The sequence below is a fragment of the Camellia sinensis genome, chromosome 1 (genome assembly GCF_055761805.1).
Source record: "Camellia sinensis isolate YWXY chromosome 1, ASM5576180v1, whole genome shotgun sequence".
NCBI classification, from domain to species: Eukaryota; Viridiplantae; Streptophyta; class Magnoliopsida; order Ericales; family Theaceae; genus Camellia; species Camellia sinensis.
This window is the reverse complement of record NC_138961.1, coordinates 5,878,961-5,904,117: the sequence shown is the minus strand read 5'-3', so window position 1 is coordinate 5,904,117 and position 25,157 is coordinate 5,878,961. Positions and strand designations below refer to the sequence as shown.

Genomic DNA, 25,157 nt, shown 5'->3' with positions numbered 1-25,157 from the left:
GTTCTACAATTTTAACATAATTATACAAACTTATCTTTAAGTAAAGTTAAAAAGATTAAAATTAACACAAATTATGAAAAGACAAAGAATCACAAGATAAAATATAAATTTTAATGTAAAAAAAAATAACAATATCATTTTCTTCAAACTAGGTTAGTGTAATTTACCCAATTAAGTAAAGTTAAAATTGGAGAGCATGAGTTCCTAATATTTATGTTGATGGCATAATATGATAATAAAAAAGAAAAAGAAAATGTTAAGGCAATTTGGAAGTGCATTAGAATAGAAAAATGAAAAGATTGGAACAAAATTTCATGACAAAAAAGGTGGCAAATTGCACCAAATATGCCCTATATCATTTAGGGCACAATCTCATTCTTATACATATCCCCCCAAATGCTTTAATTTTGTCCATGGGTCAAAGAATCTAGAATTTTAACTACCCCTCCAATTCTGTCCAACTAATTGCATTCAGCACAAATATCAATCTAACAACAATCTAGAATTTTAACTACCCCTCCAATTCTGTCCAACTAATTGCATTCAGCACAAATATCAATCTAACCATTGTAACAGTCACAAGCAATAACCATAATGAATGGCCTGCAAAAACTCAGGCATTCCTGTGATTCCAAAAAGCTTTCCTACTGCAAACCTACATAAGAAAAAACTAACCAGAAAAGAAAATGAGAACTTCCTCGTAATATTTTTTTTCCCTTTTTTTTTTTTACAGAATATATGGCATATGTCACTTTGTCCGCAAAAATCCGCGAACTTCAATAAGGAAATTGTGTAGATTCTTTCTGAATTTCTGGTAATTTAAGCGGTCGAGTGTAGAAGAAAGGTTGTTCAAACTTGTGAGAGACTGCAATGCATTTGCCAACCTTGATCTGAACGTTGGATTTCCCTGTCTTTCTATTACCTCATTGCCTAACCTCTGTAAGAAATAGTACAACCCCACAGCAGCACTCAGAAGACAGGCATTGGGAAAGAAATATATGTTTCAGAGTGCCATCAATGTAAATAGCCATTTGGTTAGAAAGAAGGAAAAAAAAAAATTGGCAGAAAGTGAATGAAAAGAATAATAAATTGTGCAAGAAATGGTTAAGAGAAATTTGAAATTTTACTTATAGGCAATCCCATGCATGAACAAATTTAATTTTTCTTATATTTCCTTGTGTTTTTCGCAAGAAATTAAAAAGCTTAGTTACCATGTTAATATGGGCTGTACAACAAAATTAAATTTATTGTAATTTCCACCACTTGCTAAAGAAACTTACAAAAGTTTCATTGTTTCTCTTTCCCTAATTTTCCAGCACTTTCAATCTAAACAAACTCAGGCCATAAAGATTTTATTTCATAATAAACTGAGGACAGAGGAAAAGAAAGAAAACTGTTAATACTAATAAACTTTGATTCATTGCCTTGAGTTGTGCTTTTGTTGTTGTAAAGGGAAAAGGTGTCTTAGTATGTAGCCATATGATGAAGCAAATCATATCGCAACATACTAGTCTATTACATACATTATATAATTATCAATAAAATACCTAAAACATTGAGCTATCAAGTAGTACATATGCAAAACTCAGATAAGAAATTATGCAGTGAAATGAGTTCATCAAAATTACAAAAAAAAGTTTTCGGAAAAATACCTGGTAAAGCTCTTGTTCACAGAGGATCAACGGAAGAAGAGCATCTGCAGCAGCACTGATCAGATCAGTGCTGAATCCACAAACAAAACGAACATTAGAATGTGGGTTTCAATGAAGAAACAACAGATTTACTTTTTAGAACCAATTTATAGAAAGGGATGTTAGAATGAGTGTCTCCATTATTGCTTGAACAAATTGACTTTTTATTTTGTTTTACACATTTCATATTCAATAAATCCTGCACTGCACCTGTAATCCTCAAAGAGGAGAAATTGCAGAAGCAAACGGAGGAATCGGCTTAAAATGCCGTCCTGCAATCTTCCATCAGGGTCTTTATAACATGTAGCTTGTGAGCCTAACCCAACTTTACCAGCACCTATCTCCTTATAGTGGTAGGAAGCAAGTGCTTTCAATGATCTCAGACACATGTCAACAACTTCCATGTCCTGTATCAGTGAGAGAGGATTAAAAAGTAGAAAAATAGAAAAGGAGAAAAGCAAACCAAACAAAAAAAGGAACTAACTCGGCCATAAATTTTTGAAATGCAGGTTTTGTGGTAAAAAGGATGAACAACAATTTTGCTGTCATAAAAGAAGCACCACTCATTACAGCAATGCATATAAAGCCACAACAGCTATGGTTGTTGACCCAAAAAAAAAAAAAAAAGACGGATAAATTCGTTTTGTTAGAGCGTTATTTTTTTTATATTATGTTGGGTATTTTTGTAATATCGTATCCACTAATATAAATAAATTCTGAGGTTAAGGGTCTTATTGCTGAACCCTAATCTTTTTTTTCTTTTTGTCTTTATCTCTTCTTCTCCTCCCTTCTTCCCTAACCCTAATCTTCACATATGTACCCACAACATGGTCTGAAATGGATATTAGATCCCGTTAAGTAGACAGTGGACAGTCTTTTACCTGATGGTGAAGTCCAAAATCAAGAGTTCCAAGAACATGACCAAAGGCTTCACTATTTAGTTGTGCAACCATTTCAGGATAAACCTCCAGCATATGTGATAGCAGTGAAAAATACTGCAATAGAAAAACAAAGGTCTTAATTTCATGACAACAATACTGTGTGTGGACTTTTATGATGAAGAAATAAATCTTACATCATGACAAAGCTTTGGGTACTTTAGCATGTCCAAAGAAATGAGAGGTGTAACTATGTGAAGACCGAAATATACCACCTGCAAAAGCATGTGTAGGTAAGCATTCAACAAAATTTTAAGACTGTTAGGATCATAGATTTGAGTAGAAATTTGTGGAGGGAAAGGAATAGGAAGGCAAATGTTTAAAAAAAAAAAAAAAATTAGCTTCTATTTTTGTCACTTTTCCTTTCCTTCCATAAATCTCTACTCAAATCTAAGATCCAAACACAGCCTAAATAGAGTAATACAGAACGGTTAATACCTGAGAAATGTTTGTGCCCTGTGTCTCAATGGAATCTGATGAGAAGTCAACCTACACATTTTGTTGTTCTTTAATAGGGGTAATATAAAGGTTAACAATGAAAGGGGAAAAAATGTCCTTCTTCATTGAGAAAAATATTTTTAAAAATACCAGATCCTTCGAGCAGAGATTTGAAAGGAGTTGCAGAAGAGCACGTAAATCCCTATATTTCTCGGTTTTTGCTTCATTCAGTAAGCTGCTTGAGAGGCTAAGCGATATCTAGAGAAACACAGTGAAACCATGTAAGCCAATGGAAAAAACAAAGAAGACACTAACCACATAGTAACAACTTCATGTCCATTGTCCAGTATCCAAAGAAGCATGGATAAGGTCATGGGACATGGATACGACACAATACAGGTATATATATCTCGTTATTTCATATGAAATTGATAACAAAATATTTTAAAATGTCAGAAGCCCCAAGTGATTCACAAATAACATAAAGTTGTAGTGTTCTAAATAAGTCCTAAAATGGATGAGTATGTTTTAATAGAAGTATGTAAAGAGAAACAAGGATACCCAGAGAATCTGGGAAAAGGACAGAAAAAAGAAACGGGACGTTAGAAGCTAAGGTAGTTTCAACCCAACTTAGCTCAGTTACCAGCTAAGGTAGTTTCAAACCAAATTAGCTCAGTTACCAAACACAATTTGGTAGAGGAAAGGGCCATGAGAGAAAGAAAGAGAGAGTACCTTGCCAATATTGTGAGAAGAGTAAAGCTGAAGCAAACGCATACAAAAGTTAACAACAACAGCAGTTTCTTGAGCCTCTAGGTAGATAATTTGTCCGTCCACCCAGTCAACAGCAAATTTAAGTAGCAAATAGACAACTGCAGACTAAACCGTAGGTTGGGATCAGCATACATTTATGAATCCTTTCGATTTTGACATTATATAGTTTATTAAGGTCCCATGCAACTCAAATTAAAGTTGAAGAATATTAAAATGTTACAGGCAGAAGTTTGCAGTTAATTATCATTGAGTTCACCAAAAGTACAAGGGAAAAGTATAAAATAAAACAAAACAGAAGATTCTAACATGGAACAGGTAGCAAGGCACAGAGATCAAGTTTCTTCATAATATAAGGAAAAACTCTACATCTGGTATTTTCCAGATCTAGACTGCACACAAATCAGGGGCAAATACCTAGCCTCGAGCATGATATGCAGTGGTAGAGAGGGCAGGGCACAAGGCACCACAAATTTGAGTCCTCAAAACCAAGTTTGCAATGCTTCAAAATTCAAGCTATGGTAGAGCAATAGCTCAATCTAAAATTTAATCTTATTTTCTCTACATACAAACCCTCTTTTATTAAAGATCCAAAGTTTTTTTTGAGAAGCCAATAGAAAACTTCAACAACACCTCCCCCCCCTCCCAAAGGCCCAGCCCCAAAGAAAATATTTTGATAAGTTATTGTATTTAAAAAGCATCAAGACCATACTGCTTTTATACATCAAACAAACTAACCAAAGAGTGCAAATGGCCCCACAAAAAGATATACTACTTACAAATCTACAGTATCAACAAAAGAAAAATGACTCTTTAGACTACACATAGGCTCATCAACTCCACAAATAGTCCTATTGCGCTCCCCCCAGATGATCCATAGTGGCATAAAGGGGTCAAGAGCCACACTCTCCTACTGTTCTTTCCTACCCAACCAGCCCATCAATCATGAAAGAAGTCCTATATACCTCTAGGGAAGGCCGAAGACATTATGAGCATTACAATGCTCAAATCATACAACTGCCCTGCTGGCATATGAAGAACGAATACACTTCTACAAGGGAGTGGTATCCGCATTGCACAAATATCTAATACCAATACTGCTTTGATATTTGCAGTCTTGCAGATACATATCAAATACTTAAGCGCATCCACCAATAGAAAGTAATTTTCTTTAATTTTGAATTAGTATCAAATACTTTTTGGATACTTATCTGACCACCTCTTTGGTAAGCAATCACAGCCTCTCGACTAAAACCCTCTCTGCCTCCGCCCCAGAGGGGAACAGAAAAGGTAGAGAGCTTTGCTTAAATCAAAAATTTCCACCCCCACAGCCACTCCCCAGGTAAACAAAAGAGGAAAATTACTGTTGGTCCTACTCAAGGAACAAGATGGGGTAAACATTGGATGGTTCATCCAATGAATGAATTCATACATGTTAATGGAAGTTATAAGGATATATAACTTCAGGACATATATACCAGTTTAGACACCAGCAGCATATTAAACTTTATTACTCACAAGTAAAAAGTGGAAGTACAAGGAAATTTAAAATCATGCTCCAAAAATAGGCTTGTTATGAAAATAGAATGTTCAGATACTGAAAACATTTACTACCTCATGTTTGTACACTTCCAGAAGAATCAGAATAGGGTTCATTACAGAGAATCCCATCTCATAGATTGCCTTCTGTGTTCGAGGTTCTGAAGCACTGGCAGCTCCACGTAGTCGCTCCAACAAGCAACTTACCTACAGGACATCCATCACGTTTTAGAACTGATCTTCAATTCAAGAGTAACTTGCGCATAGAAATTGAAAATTGGCTTTATATTATCGAAATTCTGTCCTTACCGACAACATAACATCTGGCTGTTGGGCAACATTTTTTAGATCACTCTTGCCAGACATCTCCACTAGATAAGATGTCATATAACCCATGAGGTCTCGTACATACCTGTAACAATTTGTAACTGGGCATCAGACCTGATGGCAGTATATAAATATTTTCTGCAGACATCAGACCTAAAAATAGACTCACTGATTTGAAGCCTCTGAGTTGCCCATGCCAGAAGCTGAAAGAGTTAGGGTTTGAGCTAGTGAACGCTGCAAGAAATAGTCTAGTTATTGAACAGCGAATGTAATGGCAGATCATTGGATCCAAGTATTTATAATTCTTACTTGATGAGCAGCATTTAATGAAAACAAAGTTCTTTCATTTGCAAAAGCATTTGCTAGGTCACGCCATGAGTCCTGCAGAATAAATGGAAGCAAATTGATTCAAGTGACATTCATTACATAAATCTGAAAATCGATTGTGGATATGGATTTTTCTTACGAAATCACTAAAGATACTCCATTAGAAGAAAGATGCATGTATCCATCAATATGAAGGTTTTTGCAGTCACACGTGTGAAATATAAGAAAATAACAGCCAAAACAAATATTTTTGTGTGAGCAAAAGAATGCAGATGAATCCCAATATGTTTCATTAAAATTCAAACATCAGTGTGAGTACAACTCACCAATGCAACAAGGTGTACACAAGTGTTCTTTCTTCGAACCAGTCCTTGAAGTAGCTGGTAACAAGTAAGTTCCTATCAAATACAAAGAGAATAGTATTACACTTGCCAATCTTAGTAGATTTCAGTTGAAATTAATTTAAAAATTAAATATATAGAATATACTAAAACATGAAACAAGACATTGTTGACAAACTGCATTCCCAATTTTTGAAAGACTGTTCCTTGCACAACCTTAAGATCATCTCAGGGCCAGCAATACCAGAACGAGCTAGTTGGTGAGGTAATGCAGATGATTAAGATTCAAGTAATCTAGGAGTCGTAAGATGTCACTCCATGTAGTAAGAAAAAATAAATGCACTCATCATCCAAACCTGGCATGTCAGACACATCTCGATATAAAGTGGCAGTAGAGAAAGCTGACCAGCTTTTGAACCACTTGTAGCAACGTGCTCAAAAACTGCTGACAATTAGTACCACTAGAGCTCACTACTTAAAGAGCTTAATTGCAGGATTCATCATACTAAGTGACCCTCCCACTTTGGAAATGTGATTCTGCACTTCCCACCCAAGCCTAATGACAAAATCCTCAAGTCATCATACCAGAAGGCTCAGAACCTTGAACCAACTCAAGACAAGATCAAGAATCCATGTGATTTTATTATTAATCATTTTATGATAATAAATAAAAGAAAAAAGGGGCAACCCTATTATTATACAACTAGAACATGAAGTCTCAAAAATTTAGAAAATGAGTATTCCTGCTACATTTAAAGAGCTCTAATAACTCTCCTGCCTACAACAAATGGCCATTCTTTTTGACTAATAGCCTAGATTTACATATAACTTTACAGAATGAGTAGTCTTTTTACCGAATAGCTCTTTTGACTACCCTATTCGTCAGACGCGATCAATCTCTGTCCTCCAGCTCTACTTTTCTTATCTTTTTTCAATTAATTTGTAATTTTCTCCTCTTCATCTCACATCACAACTAAGCAGTTGTGGGAACCATCAGGTCATCCCAATTTATCTTTCTTGGTAATGACGTCTAGCAATTTCTTTTTCCCTATGTTTGTTTTTAGTTTCATTTATTTGTGCTATTCTTAATCACTCACTCTAGCTCACTCTCTGGTCTCACACGCCTACAACAACACCCATCCACATAAGACTACTCAATACTCAATGAATGAATCTCGCTACTCTCTGTCTCACTGCTTGTTCTCGTTTAATCTATTTGTTTCCAGTCCTCCTCGGTAGGCTTCATTCTTGAATGCATTAACACAACAAAAAAAAATGGAGAGGTATTTTCCAGAAAAAAACAAAAATTAAGCTGTTTCCACATTATCAAAAATAAAAATAAAAAATAGCGGAAAGCCAAAATTTTACTTGTAAATTATTCTCTTGGAAACTACTTTTCGTTTGGAATTCTATTTCTTTCAAATAAACAAACCACAGATATTGTCATGTCAAAAGTGAAGGTGTATGTCTTGATGATTAAAAGTTCAATTCATTCTAAGACGACAAATTATTCTGACAAGTTCTTGTAAGCAAACCATTTCCATACCAACTCAAGATATGCTTATGGGACTCGATATATTAACGAGCAAGAATAGCATTTCTAATCTTGCTCCACTTTTGGAAGACCTTGGTTCACTTGTACATGTATCGTATATCACATATCACGAGACTTGTGATAAGAGAAAAGCATTTCCGCTCCAATTCGGTGGTGAAAGAGTAGAGTGAATGAGAAAGATAACGAATTTGGAACTGCTAACACTGCTTTAATCATAGCAACAATAACATCACCAGTATAAGCATATTGCCTGATGCTGATAGATGAAAATGACAAAAAAGAGAAGACTCAGACAACCATTTAGGGAACCTCAAAGGTTCACAACTTATTTTCTTCAGCCTTGTTTCCATTTTTGTTGTTCAGAAATACATGGAAATCACACTGCAAACAGCACGCTCAACTTTGAAAGTGCACACATTATTCTGCTCAACAGTCATGTATATAAAACTCATAATACGAGCAAGGAGGAAAAAATTTCAATGCCACATAAAAACACAAATCAAACAATGAGAGAAGAATAAAATCTATATCATATACCTGCAAATCCTTCTCCCCAGGGTAAGATACAAGTGTTATCGTGGAGATTCGAACAATAATGTCAAGGATGAGTTTACCCTGATTATCATCTCCAAAAAAGGTAATCCAAGCTTTTCTGGAGTAATGTGATTGAAGATGGTGCACTTGATCACTATTTGAACTGTAGTTGTCTCTATTTCCCGTATTTTCTTCGGTTGCCATTAGATAAGTACGAGACCATCTTGCAATGAACCATATAACTGCCTGTGCAGAACATTAACTTAAATAAGTAGACTGAGATGACATGACTAGAATACATTTGAGAACATTTTAGCTGAAAGATCTTACATTCCAAAAAAAAAAAATGTGGATGTTTATCCTGAACATTTATTAGAATTGCATACATCAATGAATGTTCTATACATTGTAAAGCATTCAAGTGGGCAATAGAAGAACCTATGATATCAAAAGCCAGATTAAGCAAAACTTGATTGTGACTTTAGTGACTTAAAATAAGAGGTGGTACTAAACATTGGTCACCGCCGTGCCGTGGTAGGCAACATATTGCAAAAAGCTATACATATGATCAATGTTTGTCTAAGAAAACATACTCATGCAATTGGGTCACTACATTGAGGTCCCATTCCCAACAGTCACATGCAAAATCAGTAAAGAGCAATAGAGGGATCTTTCAGATCAATGTGATATAGCCAGCAAGCAAGTGAATTTGATAGATCACCTCCATAAGTCGAGGACTGAAAAATGAGGATCTCATCTCTGGATCTAAACTCTGCTCAGCGAATCTTATAATTGAGCTGCATCAATCCAGAAAGAAAATAAATGAAAATACAAGGCAACAAAAAAAAAAAAAAATTGTATATTGCAAGTCCTGAGTAGAGAGACCACAAGAAATACAAAACAAACAATAAACTCAATGCATGAATTGAGTGACTAACAACACAAACTGGTTTTCCAGAAAATGCAGTTTATCAGAGTTGTTGTGTTGCAATGGAAAAACCCAAGACCCTTGAAACTGGTTGGAAATACCCAATAATAAAAAGCAACAAAAGTATAATCCTACAAATCAGATATCATATGGCTTCAGAAAACTAAAAGGTTGGATTTTTGCTCGTTGTCTTCAATAAAAATGAGACAAATTTCAGATTGACCACCTACTCCAAATAACAGATAAAGACTCTTTCTGCAAAAAATAGAATAAAAATAAATAAATAAAGTAGAGTAGAAACTTTACCCTGAAAGTATAATGACAGGATGTTTGTCTATGTCCACAGACTCCATAAAATGTGTTTGGATAGCCTTTGGGACCTGAATGTTATAACAATGAGAATTTTTCCCACACAAGAACAGAAAAAGGATTTGCATACATTAGACCACTTGCACAATTCACCACCAGATTACGCTTTAAACTGACACATAAACTACAAAATTGATGACAACAGAAAAAGGTGCGATTTACCACAGAAAAAAAATAAATAAATAAAAATAAAAAAATTAACAAAAGATGTGCTGTTTGTTGGAGAGCTTAATATGCATTGTCGGGGCTCCTTTCCTAATAGCTTAATCTTTGAGATAATTGGTGATGTAACTTGCTATTAAAAATCACGTTAGGAGAGATCTTGGGCAGCCTCTTCACTTTCATGTGTGTTTGTTGAATCTTATTTAAGCTGAAATCCATAATCTATAAGCAGAATCTAAAAGCTCCCCCCCCTCTCAACTTCCAAATAATATTCCTTTTTCTTATGAGCAAAAGCTGTAACTTGCAGTTTGGGCACAGAATTCAAAAAAAAAAAAAAAAAAATTCTATGAGCAGCCCCAAAAACTTCAGCCAAAGTGCTCTTCATCTGTTCCCTGTTTTCATTTTGTTTCTCTACATATTTGAATGTTTGCATCTTCATCTGCAAGATGGGGTTGTATGCGAGGAAGGGTGTTGGAGAGCTTGATATGCATTGTTGGGCCCATTTCTTAATAGCTTAAGCCTTTGAGATAATTGGTGATCTAACAAATTGAAACCTATAAATGAACAGGGAGTGGCGAAAACATGCTATTCAATAACCAAAATATCTAATAAATGTGTCTAGATAATGCCTATTGATTAATGATTAGTAGGCAACTGTCTAGCACAGTGTGACCAGAAAATCCTAATACTCTAGCGACTTACGTTTTGGAATGCACATTTTGAAACAGGGGCTTGGGCTCGAAAGCCGGCCTTACTCAACAAGCACCTTTCATAGACAAAGTCAAAGTTTATAATATAAATAGAATGGTTACACTCTCGCTCCAAAATGGCAATTTTAGCGTTCCGATTCCGAAGCAATCCCAAAAGTTGTTTCCAATATGTTTCCTTAGGAGGAAAAAAGATCAAATATAATAAACTAAAATCTAAATGAATGAAATTTTGGTAGGACAAAACGTCAAAAAAAATGGGTCATAATGCTGATACAGAAATGTGTTGCAACATGATTAATTTGGGGGGAAAAACTAGATTTTATTGGATGCCTAATTGTTAAAATAAAATTATTCTATAAGTATGTACCTTAAATTATTATGAGTAATGTTAGAAATCATGAAAAAAGTATCATGAAATGCTTCATGACGATTTCCTACCCTTGGATTACACATACAATTAAACACCACACACTAATCAAAGGATAGAAAATCTTTATGAAGCATTTCATGATACTTTTTTCATGATCCCTAGCCTTACTCAATTATTAGTGTAATCCATAGAAATCTACACTTATTGTACCATATTTTAGAGCAAGTGACATACTATGTTCTCATTCTCGTTTCACATACCGGAACGATCCATGTTCCAAGTACAATAGATCTAGCATGTGCAAATGCAGATTGCACCACATAAACATTGAAAGTTTTACAAACAACTAAAAGTTAAACTTGAAACGTGAAATTACACCAATTAGATGTCAGTGGCAAGTTAGTAGCTACCCAGCAATATATGAATGATATAGCCAATACGGTTTGGCACATAGAAGCATATGTTATGTTCCTCATAAGCTGTAGAATCTAAAATTTTTGCATTTGCCAAACCAGGATGATACACATATTAAATAGTAAAAATCTTAAGATGAACATTAAACTAAAATAAGTACAGGCACAGGAATTATTGATAAGTATAATTAAACATCACCTTCTACGAAGGAAAAGTAAATCAGGATATAACTATTTTCGGATTAATTGCAACAACAAAAATCAGTAAGAAGACAAAAATAAATCAATTACCAAGGGCATCTCTCCCTCTCCTTCATCTGCAAGAATGTGCCCAGTTATCAGCAACAGTGAGTAAAGCTCTTCCAGAGTTTCAGTGGGATCATATGTGCCTCGGCCCTACAAACAATGTGAAATATGAAAGCAGCATCAAACATCAGCACCTCACTTACTAACCATAAAAAATTAAACAAGAAATTTACAAAACTTACATGTCGCAGATATCACCATAAAGTGATACTCTGAATGTTAATTATTAAGGAAACCTAAAGACAACAAATCATGTGCATCACTGTACAAACAGTAAGGCATGAAACTCGTGCATAAATCACTTCAACACATCACAATAGATCCCCTAAAATTGATAAAAAGTTCTTTCAGAGTATTCTTTCGTTATGTGATTTGTATTTCCATAGATAGTATTTATTATTATTATTATTGGCATGAAAAGGAAAATTATTAAAGAAGAAAAAATGATACAATAAAGGGAGGACCGGAGATCCACCATAAAAGAAAAAAGAAAAGAGATTACCATTCATATATTGCTCTCCAATCTCTACAAATCAGGAACAAAGGAATCTCCTATAAAGGGTAAGGCAATGAGACCAAAAATGACACTATCAAACTTTAATATCCTCGCATTTCTATCCAACCATATACCCAAAGAAGGGAAAAACAGCACAGTGCCATAAAGGCCTCACCTTTGTGGTAGAACCAAAGCCTATCAATCTGAATCATCTAAACACAAGAAGACAGAGCCACCCAATCCATACCCGCAATAGAAAACAATTTCCATAGGATAATCCATGTATCAAACAAGCCCACAGTATATCAGAAGGAGGAGAAAATATTAATCCCCTAAGACCAAGTTTCATTCACACCTTCAAGGATAATAAGGCATGATAGGAATATTTCATCCTATGATAAAGTCATCCCATAATTGGTTCACATTTTATTACTCAGGATATTTTATCCCTGGGGCCTTGCCCCTTTTATCCAGCATATGCGGGATAAAAGGAAACTTCTCCCTGGACAACTCATCTTGAGATAAGATATCCGGCCTTATCCCATCCACGAACCAAACAGTCTTCAGTTTCAAATTTAAATCACAGCAACAATATAACTCATTACCATCAACCAACAATCAGAACTAGATTTACTTGAATAAAATAAAATAAAAACACTAATTTGGAAACTGAAACAAAAAAGCACCTGATGAAGCCTTGCAAAATGCTCAGAAAATAATCTCGTGAGTAAAGGAATTGTAACATCAATAGCTGCTCTCGCAATAAGAGCATAAGAGCTTAACCTTTCATCCATGGCTGCAAAGAGAACAAAAATGAATCAATAGTTGAAACAACAACATTAATTGTAAAGACAATGCCAATGAAAACTTAATACACCATTTAGACAGCTTAGTTGCATACCAACTATAGAAGCCTGCAGGTACTCAGATTCACTCTCATCAGTGGAGGCTGATGCTGAAGCCGCTATAAAATTAAATGATGTTATTAGTCAACTAATGAGCAAAATAGTACTGGAACCAAACAACAGAAAAGCAGCATAATGTGATGAATGTCAGAATTACCTTTTAATTCAGATTCTACTATCAAGGCAAATAGATTGGCTGCAGCATTAATTCCTTCTAGTGGAAGTAGTTCACTCTGTCCAGTATTATCCGTTGGCTGCAAATGCATTGCAAAAATTCTTTAGTTCAGTAGCTGAGACGGAATAAGCATCAAAGACCCGCACACTTCATACTATGACATTATGTTATATTTTGTACACCAAAAAATTTATCCACAATAGTAATGATGTTAATCCATACTGAATGATGAAGATCAGAAACAACAATATGCCAACATTCATCACTTCTACAAGCATAAAGACCAAATGAACAAATGCGTGAACTCCCAAATTGCATACATGTGGGAAAATATCTAGCACATAACCACTTGGCAGAAATGCATACCACAAGAAGTGCAGTCCAAGTATCTAATAAGATATCACGTGCCACCCAACTCCACGTCTCCTCTTCAGTGTAATTAGTCATAAGGACTTTAACAACTTCACACATCAAGGCAGACAACAGGCTAATAGTGCCAAATGGGCTGAACATCAAGGCAAAAAGTCAACCTTTAAAAGCCACATGCACAAAAAATGGCATAGATACCAAATATAAGTTTCACCTTCATTTAACAAAAATATTCTCAGAGAATAATGAAGAGATACAGTAGAATATTATGTAACTGACCTTATGGATTTCAGGAGTCGGTCAAACACAAGGGGTGTTACTATACTTGCTATGGCTAAGAGTGCACGACAACCATCAAGCATCTCACTGAACAAATCCATATAACAGGTAAGGCATAGAAAAATGCATAAAAGCACAAAGGAGAGAAAAGGGCTATGCAGGAAGGGGGGTTGTGATAGGGGTATTGGAGTGACTGCAAGAATATTACCTTTCACTTTTTCCACACTCAATCGCTTTTGAAACAACATCAGCAGGATTGATCCATTGTAAAATTCCAGCTAGCAATTGCAGAAGGTGCTGTTCTTGCATTTGCCCTTCATCTGGATTTGAACAAATCATTAACTAGAGAAGATAGATGCAATATCAAGGACCTTTACCTAATTAAGAGATAACAGTCGTACAGAAACTTCATTTACTGGAACTTATAAGCAGTACAATACTGAACTGAAAATTTAATCAAAATACAAAAATTCCTTTAAAAATTCCCTCTCTTGGGAATGAAACACAAACAATAGAGCAGGTCTCGCAGTGAGAAAAATGGACAAGACACAAGGGGAACCAGAAATTTAGATATAATGACATAGACGCTAATTTCCTGTATCCAATTTTACAATGGATCGACATTCTCCTCAACAATGTTGCTCATTCTAACAGGGGTCATAGTGTGCTAACTAGTATCAACTACAACTCTTAGAACATAGTTATTCATTTGTTCAGTTTGGTAGTTGAATTTTTCACTTTAACTAGTCAATTTCAAATCAGATATTAGATGGTGCCACCACCACCATAAATCAGCAGAACAAGATTTTTTTGTTTTAAAATGACTTCTAGGGGAGAGGAATTAATGAATTGTGTTAACACACATTTTGTGGTGTAAGCTGATTCATTTCGTGGGGGTGGATTGAATAGTTCCGTCTTCTTGTGTTCATGGCCCTCCAACAATTGAAGAATAGAAAGACTTTAAAATGACCCACTGCCATGCTGAGAGGCTAAACAAGCAAGTAACACATTTACCAAGAACCACTGTTATACATCTGTAATAATCAAGATTATTTTGAAATCAACCTTAAGATTTCAATTTCAAGGAATATAACATAGACAAACCTACCCTAAATCTAATCAAGTCATCTTACCTATTCCATTACGATGATATGACATCATATAAGAGCAAGAAGTATACGTGTTAAAATTTACCATCACCTACCACCAATTTACCATCACCTACCACCACCTACCCCTCACCTACTCCTCACCTACTACACTCACCCTCTCCTATATAATGAGCCACTCACCATTTGTAATAAAAACAACAACATACAACAATCAATAATACAATTCTCTATTTCTCTTTATACATTGAATTTTTAACTTGGTATCAGAGCAGGTTTAGAACCTAGTATTTTTCGCTTCCCCGGCGGGCGGCAACCTCACCTTAGTCGCCCGCCGGACCTCAACCTAGTCCGCTCGAATTTTCTACACATACCTTGAAATTTCCTTTCTTCAATCTGCTGAGTGCACTACTGTTCAGTCGCCGGAGACCACCGCCGCTTGCACGTCGATGTCCCTTTGCCGAAGCTCCGTCACGACACCGGCCTTCCTTGCGTCTGGTTTCAATCCTCTGCACATAGCCGAACTCACAAGATTGATGATCTCAAGCATTGCCCATTTGCTGAAATATGTTGGTATTTTACTAATTCATGGGAACAATTCCGGATTAATGGAAGAATTGATGTGGTTGATGGGTTATGTCTTGACCCTCTCAAGCTTCCGCACAGAGAGAAAGCTTGATTTGCTAGTTCTGTAAAATCAAGACTGCAGTACTTGGGGCCCAATCCCGGGCTTCCCTCTCTTGGTGAACAATCGTCCTCCTCTCCTGCGCCGGCATCCGCATCGTCTTCGTCCACGGCGGTGGCCCCGAGATCAACCAATGGCTGAGTCGACTCGGCATCCAACCCAACTTCCTCAACGGCCTCCGAGTCACCGACGCTTCCACCATGGAAATCGTCTCCATGGTCCTCGTCGGCAAAGTCAACAAACACCTTGTCTCTCTCCCCTTCTCTTCTCTGTCGCCTCCTGCAGCAATCATTCTGTTGTCGCGTAGCCTTCGATTTCAGATCTGTGTTGCCTTCATCCTCCACCATCAGATGGAGTAGATCCTCTTTTTCAACTAAGGTTTGACACCTAGTTGACGTATGTGATTCTCTATCATTTGTGGCCACAGCCGATCTCAGATCTGTGACCACCTTTGATCGAACATGATGATTGACATCAGGAACAAACTTTCTCTCTTGTTCTTTCTCTCTCTTTAGCTATGAGGCATGCCAGAGCACCTAGGGGACGCTGCCACTGTCCACGATGGTCGGAGAAGACAGCAGATCTGGATAGAGAACAAAAATTCTCTTATTCTTCTAGACAATAGATTTCTAACCATGAAGAAAAGGACTACTACGAATCCTCTCCAATGTCCTCACACTATTGTTCGTGTTGTTGTTAGTGCCAGAAACCCGGGTAAGGTTCAGGCAACACTCACAGAGATGAGGAGGAGCCTGAATGAGTTGGTTTTGGAGCCTTTGAATTCTTTTATTTTAATATATATATATATTAAAATAATGAACCATAACCATGTGCTGGTTCACCCACACTTTTCTTTAATATATATATATATATTTTTTATTATAATATATTACCATCCACTATCCTCATCATGTAGCCCACTTTCTCTCTCTCATTTTTTCACTTTCCACTCCCCCGAGGCACATGTTTTTGCCATTAATCTTTTTTTTTTTTTTTTATTCGGAAAAAAAAAAAAAAAAAACCAATACCACACCCATTGCAGGTTTTCACAAAACCGTGGGCCACGAAACTTTTTTTTTTTTCATTATTATTTCTTTGCAAAAAAAAAAAAAAAAAAAAACAGACGAACTGCACACCAAACTCATTTTATTCATGTCGGGGCTCACCCCGATCACCATTTTACACCACAAAAAAAAAAAAAAAAAACAACCCACACACAACAACCTCATCCACAGGCGGAATTTTTCTCCTCTACTCTGCCGCCGGTCTCTTCTTCTTGCCTCCGTCCTGGCCGGCCTTTGACGGTGTTGCCTCCGTGTTTCCTACGCCACCGAGCACGTTCACTCCCCCATACTCCTCCACTGCAGCATATGGCGGCCCTCCAAATCGGAACATCACGGTGGCCTTCCGCTTCAGCTCCTTGTTTTCTGTCTTTAGCACACTTATCTCTGCTCGCGCATCCTTATACATGCGTTGGAGCAGAGCCAGCTGGGAGTTTAACTGTTGCACCTCATTTGTCCTGCTCTGCAGCCGGTGCGACAAGTTTGTGACCGCAGTCATGGTTTCCACACATGACTTCAGAGTATACTGATTGGCCTCAATATCAGTTTGCACCGCCATTTTTTGCTCCACCGACCGCATCGGAAAGTTCAACGGAGCAAAACCAGAGGTGTTTGGTTGAGGTTCACTGGCCACCGCACCAGTTATTTCTCTTGTGGACTCGTTCAGTTCTGGAAAGAGCGTGAGCAGACCACGGGAAGAGGAGGCCATGTTCTGGGTAGCTGGACGGGAAGAAGAGGCCATGTTGCTGAGTGTTTCAGAGACGGGTTGGTTACAGAGTATTACAGAGTCTCTCTCAGCAAAGGAAGAGTTTTTTCAGAGGATTTTTCAGAAGTTTTTTGTCTGCCTCAGCCTCAGCATCAACCTTGGTTAAATAGCCAAGGCAGCCACGCGCATCATGCGCCGCTCGGCGCTCGACGCCAACCTGGACACACCTTTTGATGGCACGCCTTTTGATGGCACGCCTTTTGATGAATTGGGCACGCCTTTTGATGGCACGCCTTTTTTTTGACCGATTGGGCACACCTTTTGAGGGTGCGACTTTTTAGGGGTCCGACAAGACTCTGTAAACTGTCCCGACATTGATTCCGGTTAGCTCCTTCATGGGTCCGACAAGACTTTGTAAACTGTGCCGACATTGATTCCGGTTAGTTTCTACAAGGGTCCAGCAAGACTCCGTAAACTGTCACAACAACTGTCACAACATTGTCTGCTATAACGGTCCGACATGACCCCATAAACTGTCTTCTACATCGGTCTGACACCGCCATCCAGTGTCCTCTACACCGTTATGACATCACCATACAGTGTCCTCTACAACGTTATGACACCACCATACAGTGTCCTCTACAACGTTATGACACCACCATCCAGTGTCTTCACCAATGGTCTGACACGACCATACAGTGTCTCCTATCCTCTTTTATTTTTATGTATTTTCTTGTTTTGTTACTCTCTCCAAACTCAAGTTGGTTAGTTTCTATCCTCCTTGAGTTTGCGGGGGGCTGTTAAAATTTACCATCACCTACCACCAATTTACCATCACCTACCACCACCTACTCCTCACCTACTACACTCACCCTCTCCTATATAATGAGCCACTCACCATTTGTAATAAAAACAACAACATACAACAATCAATAATACAATTCTCTATTTCTCTTTATACATTGAATTTTTAACTACTCCTCACCTACTACACTCACCCTCTCCTATATAATGAGCCACTCACCATTTGTAATAAAAACAACAACATACAACAATCAATAATACAATTCTCTATTTCTCTTTATACATTGAATTTTTAACTATACGTATAATGCATGGATTCAATTCTAACAAAATAAGGGAAGTGGGAAAATATAAACAAAAGCTGCAAAACTAACTATGGAGGAGAAAGGTTAAACTGTCGAAGAAAATTATCCATACCAGATGGAAATACAGCTCCCGTCAAGGAGCAGAACTGTACAATGAGTTTCCGAGCAGAGACTGCAATAGGACAATCAAGCCAGTAACCTTCACATGCAAACTTTTGTCTAAGTGCACCATACAAGCTCAAAACCCACCCAACGTGACCACTGGTTATTAAAACATCACGCCAAGAAGGACCAGGCTACAAGCAGCATCAACAGAGATAGTCAGAGAAGGTAAATTTACAAAGGCCAATAAATCAGATATGATAATTTAAACTAGTGACATCTAATAGATATTCAGACATTGTTCACAGCAGAACTTTTGTAGGGATCATATTTAAATGCCATCGTGAAGGGACTGCCGTAAACAAGGTTATTATCACACTGGAATCCTCTAGTTTCCTTTACGTGGTGTGGTCTTTTCTTTTGTAATAGTCTAATGTCAGGAAATTTGAATATGGGAGAATGGTGTACTGCTGACTAGTGACTTTTATTACTTATCATATGTTCTTTCGATTAGAAGCCACTCAAGACCCATATTACAGATTGTGGAGGAGAACACGTGTGTTACCTGCACTATGATACAATCAGACCTCTTCGCACCCTCATATCTAACTTCTGCTGAAAAAACATTTATACCATTCTTTGCACCCTGAACTGCATTTTTGCTGTACCAGAAGTCCCAATTCAGGATTTGAAGCATAAGTCGCATGCCTGCCGAACATACATTGACCTCAGGTACAGCAGAATCAGATTCAATTATTTTGTTGGTGACACTCAGAGCTGCATCTTGAGCCCAACGGTAGAAAGTCTGTGACATAAAAGAGATAAAAATAATGATACAGATAAAACAGAAAATGAGAGAAGGGAAAAAAAAAAAGTAGGCACATTGGTGGGCCTAGCAAGTATGAAAACATAGGTTCAAGCCTTAGAGCAACTTTGTATAGATAATATAAAGTTTGGGTCTATATCCAGCAACCTCAATCAACATTGTTTATCACTGGGTCATGTTCTTTTTTTATAAGGAAAAAAACAATTTAGAAAAGAAAAGGCAGACTGAACAATCAGCATACTACAATAAATAACATAAGGAAAATTTAAATGCAATTAGAAGATACTAACATAAATAAATAAATAAAATATACAAGGATATTGGAAGACCTTCAAATGGTCCTGCTCTAGTGAAGCCCGGCACTGCTCATGAAACTCCCTAGGAAGGCCCATAGCAGTTGAAGTAGAGGGTGAGAATTCGGATACCTGAAAAAGAATTGTTAGTCAAAAAGTGGTAGTTACAATGTCAAAACTAAAGCAAAAGCTTGCAAGAACTCGTAATCAAATGAAAGCAACAATTGTTCTGTGGGTAGATGGTACATACCAAAGATTCCAGGAAATTAATACCACGGTACTGCACATCCAGACTGTGGCTTCCGGTAACAGCCTGTTTTACCTGCAATGTAGAACTATTAGACATCTCAAGAGATGCTTGATATAAGATTATATGAATCTCAGAATATATATACATATATATTACAAAAATCAACATAAAGGTCCCCAAATTTCATTAACATAAGAAGCTCTTGAGACATCACAAGAATTTTAGGGGATAAAACTAATACAGACATAACTCAAGTATATTTTAAAGGATAAAACAGATACCTGATACAAGAAAACCTCCTTTTCAGCAGCTGTAAAGTCTAGCCTACAAACATAGCATACATGCCAAAATAAGGGATTTTAAATTCTCTTTAGTAGCTAACAAGAAGTTCATGTAACAATGAATTGAAGTGTCAATCTATTCAGGACATAACTCATGCCAAGGTTAATTTTTTGTTTTAAAAAAAATGTGTCTGCGTAATATGGCAACAATCTTTTCAGGACCTAATTCATGCCAATCAAGATAACATATGGTAGCGGCATCCCACGTAAGCTACAGTTACAACAACATAGTATATTTTTCATGCCATGTTAGGAGGTTAGAATTAAACTTATGGGCAACGTACCAGCCCCTTTTCATCAACTGAGCAGCTACTGAAGAAACTTTTGCTTGTACATAGCCCTCAGGTGAATTAGCATGTTGCATAACAAAGCACAAACAAAAACTGCAACAAATGTAGCGATTATAAGTTTAAGCAATATATATGTACTGAAATAAGTATTTAAAATTTAAAAAATATAAAAATATAAAAACAGTGAGGAATTTCTGTGTAACAATTTTGGGAGGTACCACATGCTAGCAGCCTAGTGGTACCAGGGGGTATCAAGTAAGGGGAACCTATGAATCCTTGGGAAAAATAAATGTAGCAAAATCTTTAATAATAACCTACCCCAAAAAACAAAAAAAGGAAAAGAAATTTTTTAAATAAATAACTAAAAACTAAAGAAAAGAATTTGAGAAGTAATCTAGCATGATGTTTTCCACAAAAACTCATAAAAAGGATATGCACCACCCATGCATTAGTATCAATAATATGGTACTATGAATGGCTTTTATGGAGACATCCAACTTATAAATTACCTAATTAAGCTTTTCTTCTCATCAGCCGTAAGAAACACCCATTCTCTGATAGCTGCATCTCGAATTGCTGCTGCAGCCTGAAACCTTGCATTTGCCACCTGAGAATTCTCTGAATAAAATGAAGCACTATTAGTATGAGCTATTACAGTCATCATCTGAGTTCTAGATATGACTATCATGCACTTAAAAACTATCCATAGGACGGTGTTTAAGATTTTTTTCTGAAGATTGAAATTAACTAGTTGGAGAATTACTACAGAATCTTACAGAATATAACTAATGGAATAAGGGAAATATAATAATCGTACAAATTTTAAGTTCTGTGACACAAATCTATGTTAACAGATGAGAAATTATCTGGCTCTGATCTTCAGGAAGGTTCATAATTATTACACATTTAAACTCACAAATACTCTGGACATGCAAAGAAAAGAATACATGCATGCTTGGATGCACACACCAACTATGATTCAAGTTAGACCCGAGAAATTTCCAAACATATACAAAGCAAATAATCATCCACACAAGCTAGTGCTTTACAATGAAGAGTTTAAATGTATATATATAATGACATGTTTATTAAAAAAATAAGCACCATATGTTTGTTAACTGAGAAACTCCAACATTATGGGTAAAGAGCACACACCATAGAACCTCCTCCATGTACTGCAACAAAAAAGCCAATGAGCTTAATGCCAATGTGGTAAAAACCAAATAAGTTTTTATTCACAGTTTTCAAAATTTTGGTAAACATAAATGTTACCAAACGGAGGTATGAGAAATATTTGACTCCGTTTGGTTTAGTTTTGAAAGATAATTTTTAAAAGAGTTTGGAGAATTAAAAAACTTGTTTGGTTATATATTTTGAAAATAGTTTTGGGCTGATTTGTAGTTTTTTTTTTTTTTTTTGATAAATAAGATAAATTTTATTGAAAAAGCATCAAGATGATGCAAACAATACAAACCGCTCAAACATAAAGCGGAACTAAAAACTCAAAGCGAACTCCAAACACCAACTCCTAACCAAGAATATTGATCGATTGATGTATAAAATGATATCTGCCCCCAATCCACCAAATGATATCTACCAACAATTATAGTTCAAACCCAATTAATTTAAACTTAGCTCATTGGGTTTGCAGTCCTTTGCAAACGGCACCCTGAGAATGTCATGGAGCTAAAGAATCAAGTGATCAACTTCCAATTCCAACTACACTAAGAAAACATGTTAAGTCGTGTAATCTTAAATAGTTGTACCAACTTACCAAGAATGAATTGACATGCTTGGTATGGCCGAGGAGACTGACATAGTGATAAAATAGTTGCCTCAGCTGCTGCCGGGTTGACATGCATCTGCTTAAAGAGTAACCAATATATTTGACTACATCTGCACACTTGCATGTCCATAGCTTCATGTGTAGAAACATGTACAAAAATGTTTGTGTGTGCACGTGCACAAGTGCATATACAAAGTAAATAAATGTATACATACATGCATGACCATAAAATGGTGAAAATGGCATCAACATGAAGGTTAAACAACTTCAAACCTTGTAAAAAAAAAGGTGCATTCTAAAGCAACAAGTTTGAAACAATAATATTGATAATAATACAGATCCAGTTAATGAAATTGTATCTCATTCTGCAGATGGACATAGAACTTTTATACATAATCTGACTCTGTTCTTGGTGTCATACCAAAATTGGTAGCCAGTTGTATATAAGTTGTAGAAGTAAAGAAATTTGATTTAGAAAATTTAACTACTAACCATTACCTACTCAAGGAGTAAGATACGAGATATGCTAAATTTTTACAAGAACCCAAAAGGAAGAGAAAATAAAATAGAATAAAATCCCACAATCAACGAACAGCCCGCTCATTGTTATGATATATCAACTGAAAACCCATCAAATCCGAATCCAAGTAATCCGAACTCCAAAGAGCCCCTTAGCAAGTTAAAAGGTGCCCCTCAATGAATAACTATCTACATGCCCCTTCATAAAAAATCCATCAGATCACAATCACTGCCTGTAAACCCCTGGTCACATCACATTAATCCCCCTTCACTACACTGAATTAGCCGACTATAGAATTCATGTGATTTACTATGCCCAATTTTTCCTCCTATTTTTCCCTAGATTCCCAGCAACCAAACAGTGCATTCTAAGCTCTATATACACAACATATAAGTACAAAATCACAAAATCAACTTCCTCCAATTTTTTCACACACAAACATAGGAAAAGGGAAAGCAAAAAACCAAAACGAAACCTGAATGGAACCGCAAGCGATTTCGATGGTATGCATGATGGATTGAAGCTGAGCCAAATCGAGGGTTCCACTGTTCATATACCCTTGATGCATCTTCACTCACTACATAATACATATATATATATATATATATATAGAGAGAGAGAGAGAGAGAGAGGAGTGAGTAGAGTGATAAAATTTGTAGGTTGATAAGGAGGAGAGAATTACAAGAACATACCTCTGTTTTGGGTTGGATAGAGAAGTGTATGAATCACTTGTAGTTGTGTAGAGAGCGAGAGAGAGAGAGAGAGAGAGAGGAGCGAAAAGAAGATGACTCACATCACAGGTCGGAAGTGAATCACAGAGAAACGGCAAAAGGGGTGTAATCAAATGCATTTGTTGGGAAAAATAATTTTTGCCCTTTCCAGTCATATGCAGTGTATGTTAAAAAAAAATTTATTGAGTTAATTATGTAAATGTAAAAAAATTATTTATAAATGTTATGATAATTCATATCTTATTTTTAAAAAAATGATAAATTACATTGACACCTCCTGAAATTTATGTTTATTACAATTTTCTCTCTCACCTTTTAAAAATTATATTTCCCTTCCTAAGGTTTAAAGTTTCATTACAGATTGTCCCTGAGATTTAAAATTTCATAACAGTTCATCCCTCACCGTAATGATCATCATACATAAAATTAAATTAACAGGGGTCAATGTAATTTCCCAAATGTGGGGGGAGAACTGTAATAAACATAAATCTCAGGGGGTTTCAGTATAATTTACCTTAAAAAATAATTAATAAGTTTTATTTAGTAAAATTAAGAATATTTTCATTTTTTTTTAATTTTTAAAATTAAGAATATCATCAATTTTATATAGTAATATTTCAGATAATTGTTTCATTAATTGATAAAAAAAAAATAGAGCATTAGATTAAATGTTTGTACCTTTCTACTTATTAATTTGATTCAACAATCCAATAAATTTAAGAACATTATCAATTTTTTTTTCAGTTTTAACACTTAGAATATTATTAATTTTTTCATTTTTAAAGTTTTTTTTTCAATTTTGCATGTCAATATTCTATCATCATACTCTTTTATAAACAAAAAATTTTTAGTTTTGCATAAAAAAATAATTCAATTTTTCCAAAAAAAACATTGCACATAATTTTATTTTTTTTAGTTTTTTTCAATTTGAAATTTGATGTTTTAAAGTTTTGAAAATCAAAATAAATGTCAAATTATCATGATCCTTTATAGATAATCATAACATAAATGTTGAACAATCATTGTGTGAAGGGCAATTCCGACTATTAAAGATTTAATAGAACTTAAAGATCCAAAAAATCTTAGTTAGAACTTAATGGAATATAAATTTATAAATTAAGACTTGTGTGTTAATGTCCCTTTTTAATTTTTAATTTAAATTTAATATTGTAATTTATTTATTTCTGTTAAGTAATTAAATTCAATATTAGTATATATAAAATATTATTTTTTATTAAATTTAATTGTTAAAATATTATTATTAAAATTTTAATTTTGTTAATTTAAATTTAATTTTATAATTTATTTATTTCTGTTAAGTAATTAAATTCAATATTAGTATATATAAAAATATTTAAAATATTATTTTTTTGAATTTAATGATTAAATTTTTTTTTGTCAATTTTAC

At 35.5% G+C, this 25,157-nt stretch overlaps 1 protein-coding gene across 4 annotated transcripts; it reads right to left on the bottom strand.

Moving 5' to 3' along the window:
- Positions 1-258: 258 nt before the first annotated feature.
- Positions 259-23,938, bottom strand: LOC114282477 (exportin-4 protein). 4 transcript variants are annotated; one of them, XM_082871585.1, is made up of 34 exons: positions 23,711-23,777; positions 23,494-23,595; positions 22,487-22,574; positions 21,817-22,381; positions 21,222-21,330; positions 20,707-20,805; positions 20,363-20,405; positions 20,082-20,153; positions 19,868-19,963; positions 19,278-19,517; positions 18,723-18,906; positions 14,149-14,260; positions 13,941-14,027; positions 13,659-13,797; positions 13,275-13,371; positions 13,114-13,176; positions 12,899-13,008; positions 11,702-11,806; positions 9,693-9,766; positions 9,180-9,255; positions 8,462-8,704; positions 6,355-6,426; positions 6,011-6,082; positions 5,871-5,935; positions 5,684-5,786; positions 5,450-5,581; positions 3,800-3,943; positions 3,218-3,325; positions 3,068-3,118; positions 2,767-2,844; positions 2,573-2,686; positions 1,902-2,098; positions 1,653-1,722; positions 259-937 (listed from the first exon to the last, which is right to left on the bottom strand). In XM_082871585.1, the coding sequence occupies exons 6-34, from the start codon at positions 20,784-20,786 to the stop codon at positions 749-751; spliced, it is 3,216 nt and encodes a 1,071-aa protein (XP_082727711.1). In that variant the 5' UTR covers positions 20,787-20,805; positions 21,222-21,330; positions 21,817-22,381; positions 22,487-22,574; positions 23,494-23,595; positions 23,711-23,777; the 3' UTR covers positions 259-748. The 4 variants fall into 4 exon arrangements, with proteins under 4 accessions (XP_082727711.1, XP_082727716.1, XP_082727707.1 ...); XM_082871590.1 differs by having other exon boundaries at positions 21,817-21,887; positions 23,711-23,759; XM_082871581.1 differs by lacking the exon at positions 21,817-22,381 and having other exon boundaries at positions 23,711-23,938.
- Between the last annotated feature and the right edge of the window lie 1,219 nt (positions 23,939-25,157).

Excerpts from the sequence above, each read along its gene's own strand:
- LOC114282477 (XM_082871581.1), bottom strand. The coding sequence starts at position 23,586 with ATGCATCAAGGGTATATGAACAGTGGAACCCTCGATTTGGCTCAGCTT. Across the intron at positions 20,406-20,706 it reads CAGTTGATGAAAAGGGGCTG|GCTAGACTTTACAGCTGCTG; the intron begins GTACGTTGCCCA and ends CTATGTTTGTAG. Across the intron at positions 1,723-1,901 it reads CTCCTCTTTGAGGATTACAG|CACTGATCTGATCAGTGCTG; the intron begins GTGCAGTGCAGG and ends TTGTGGATTCAG.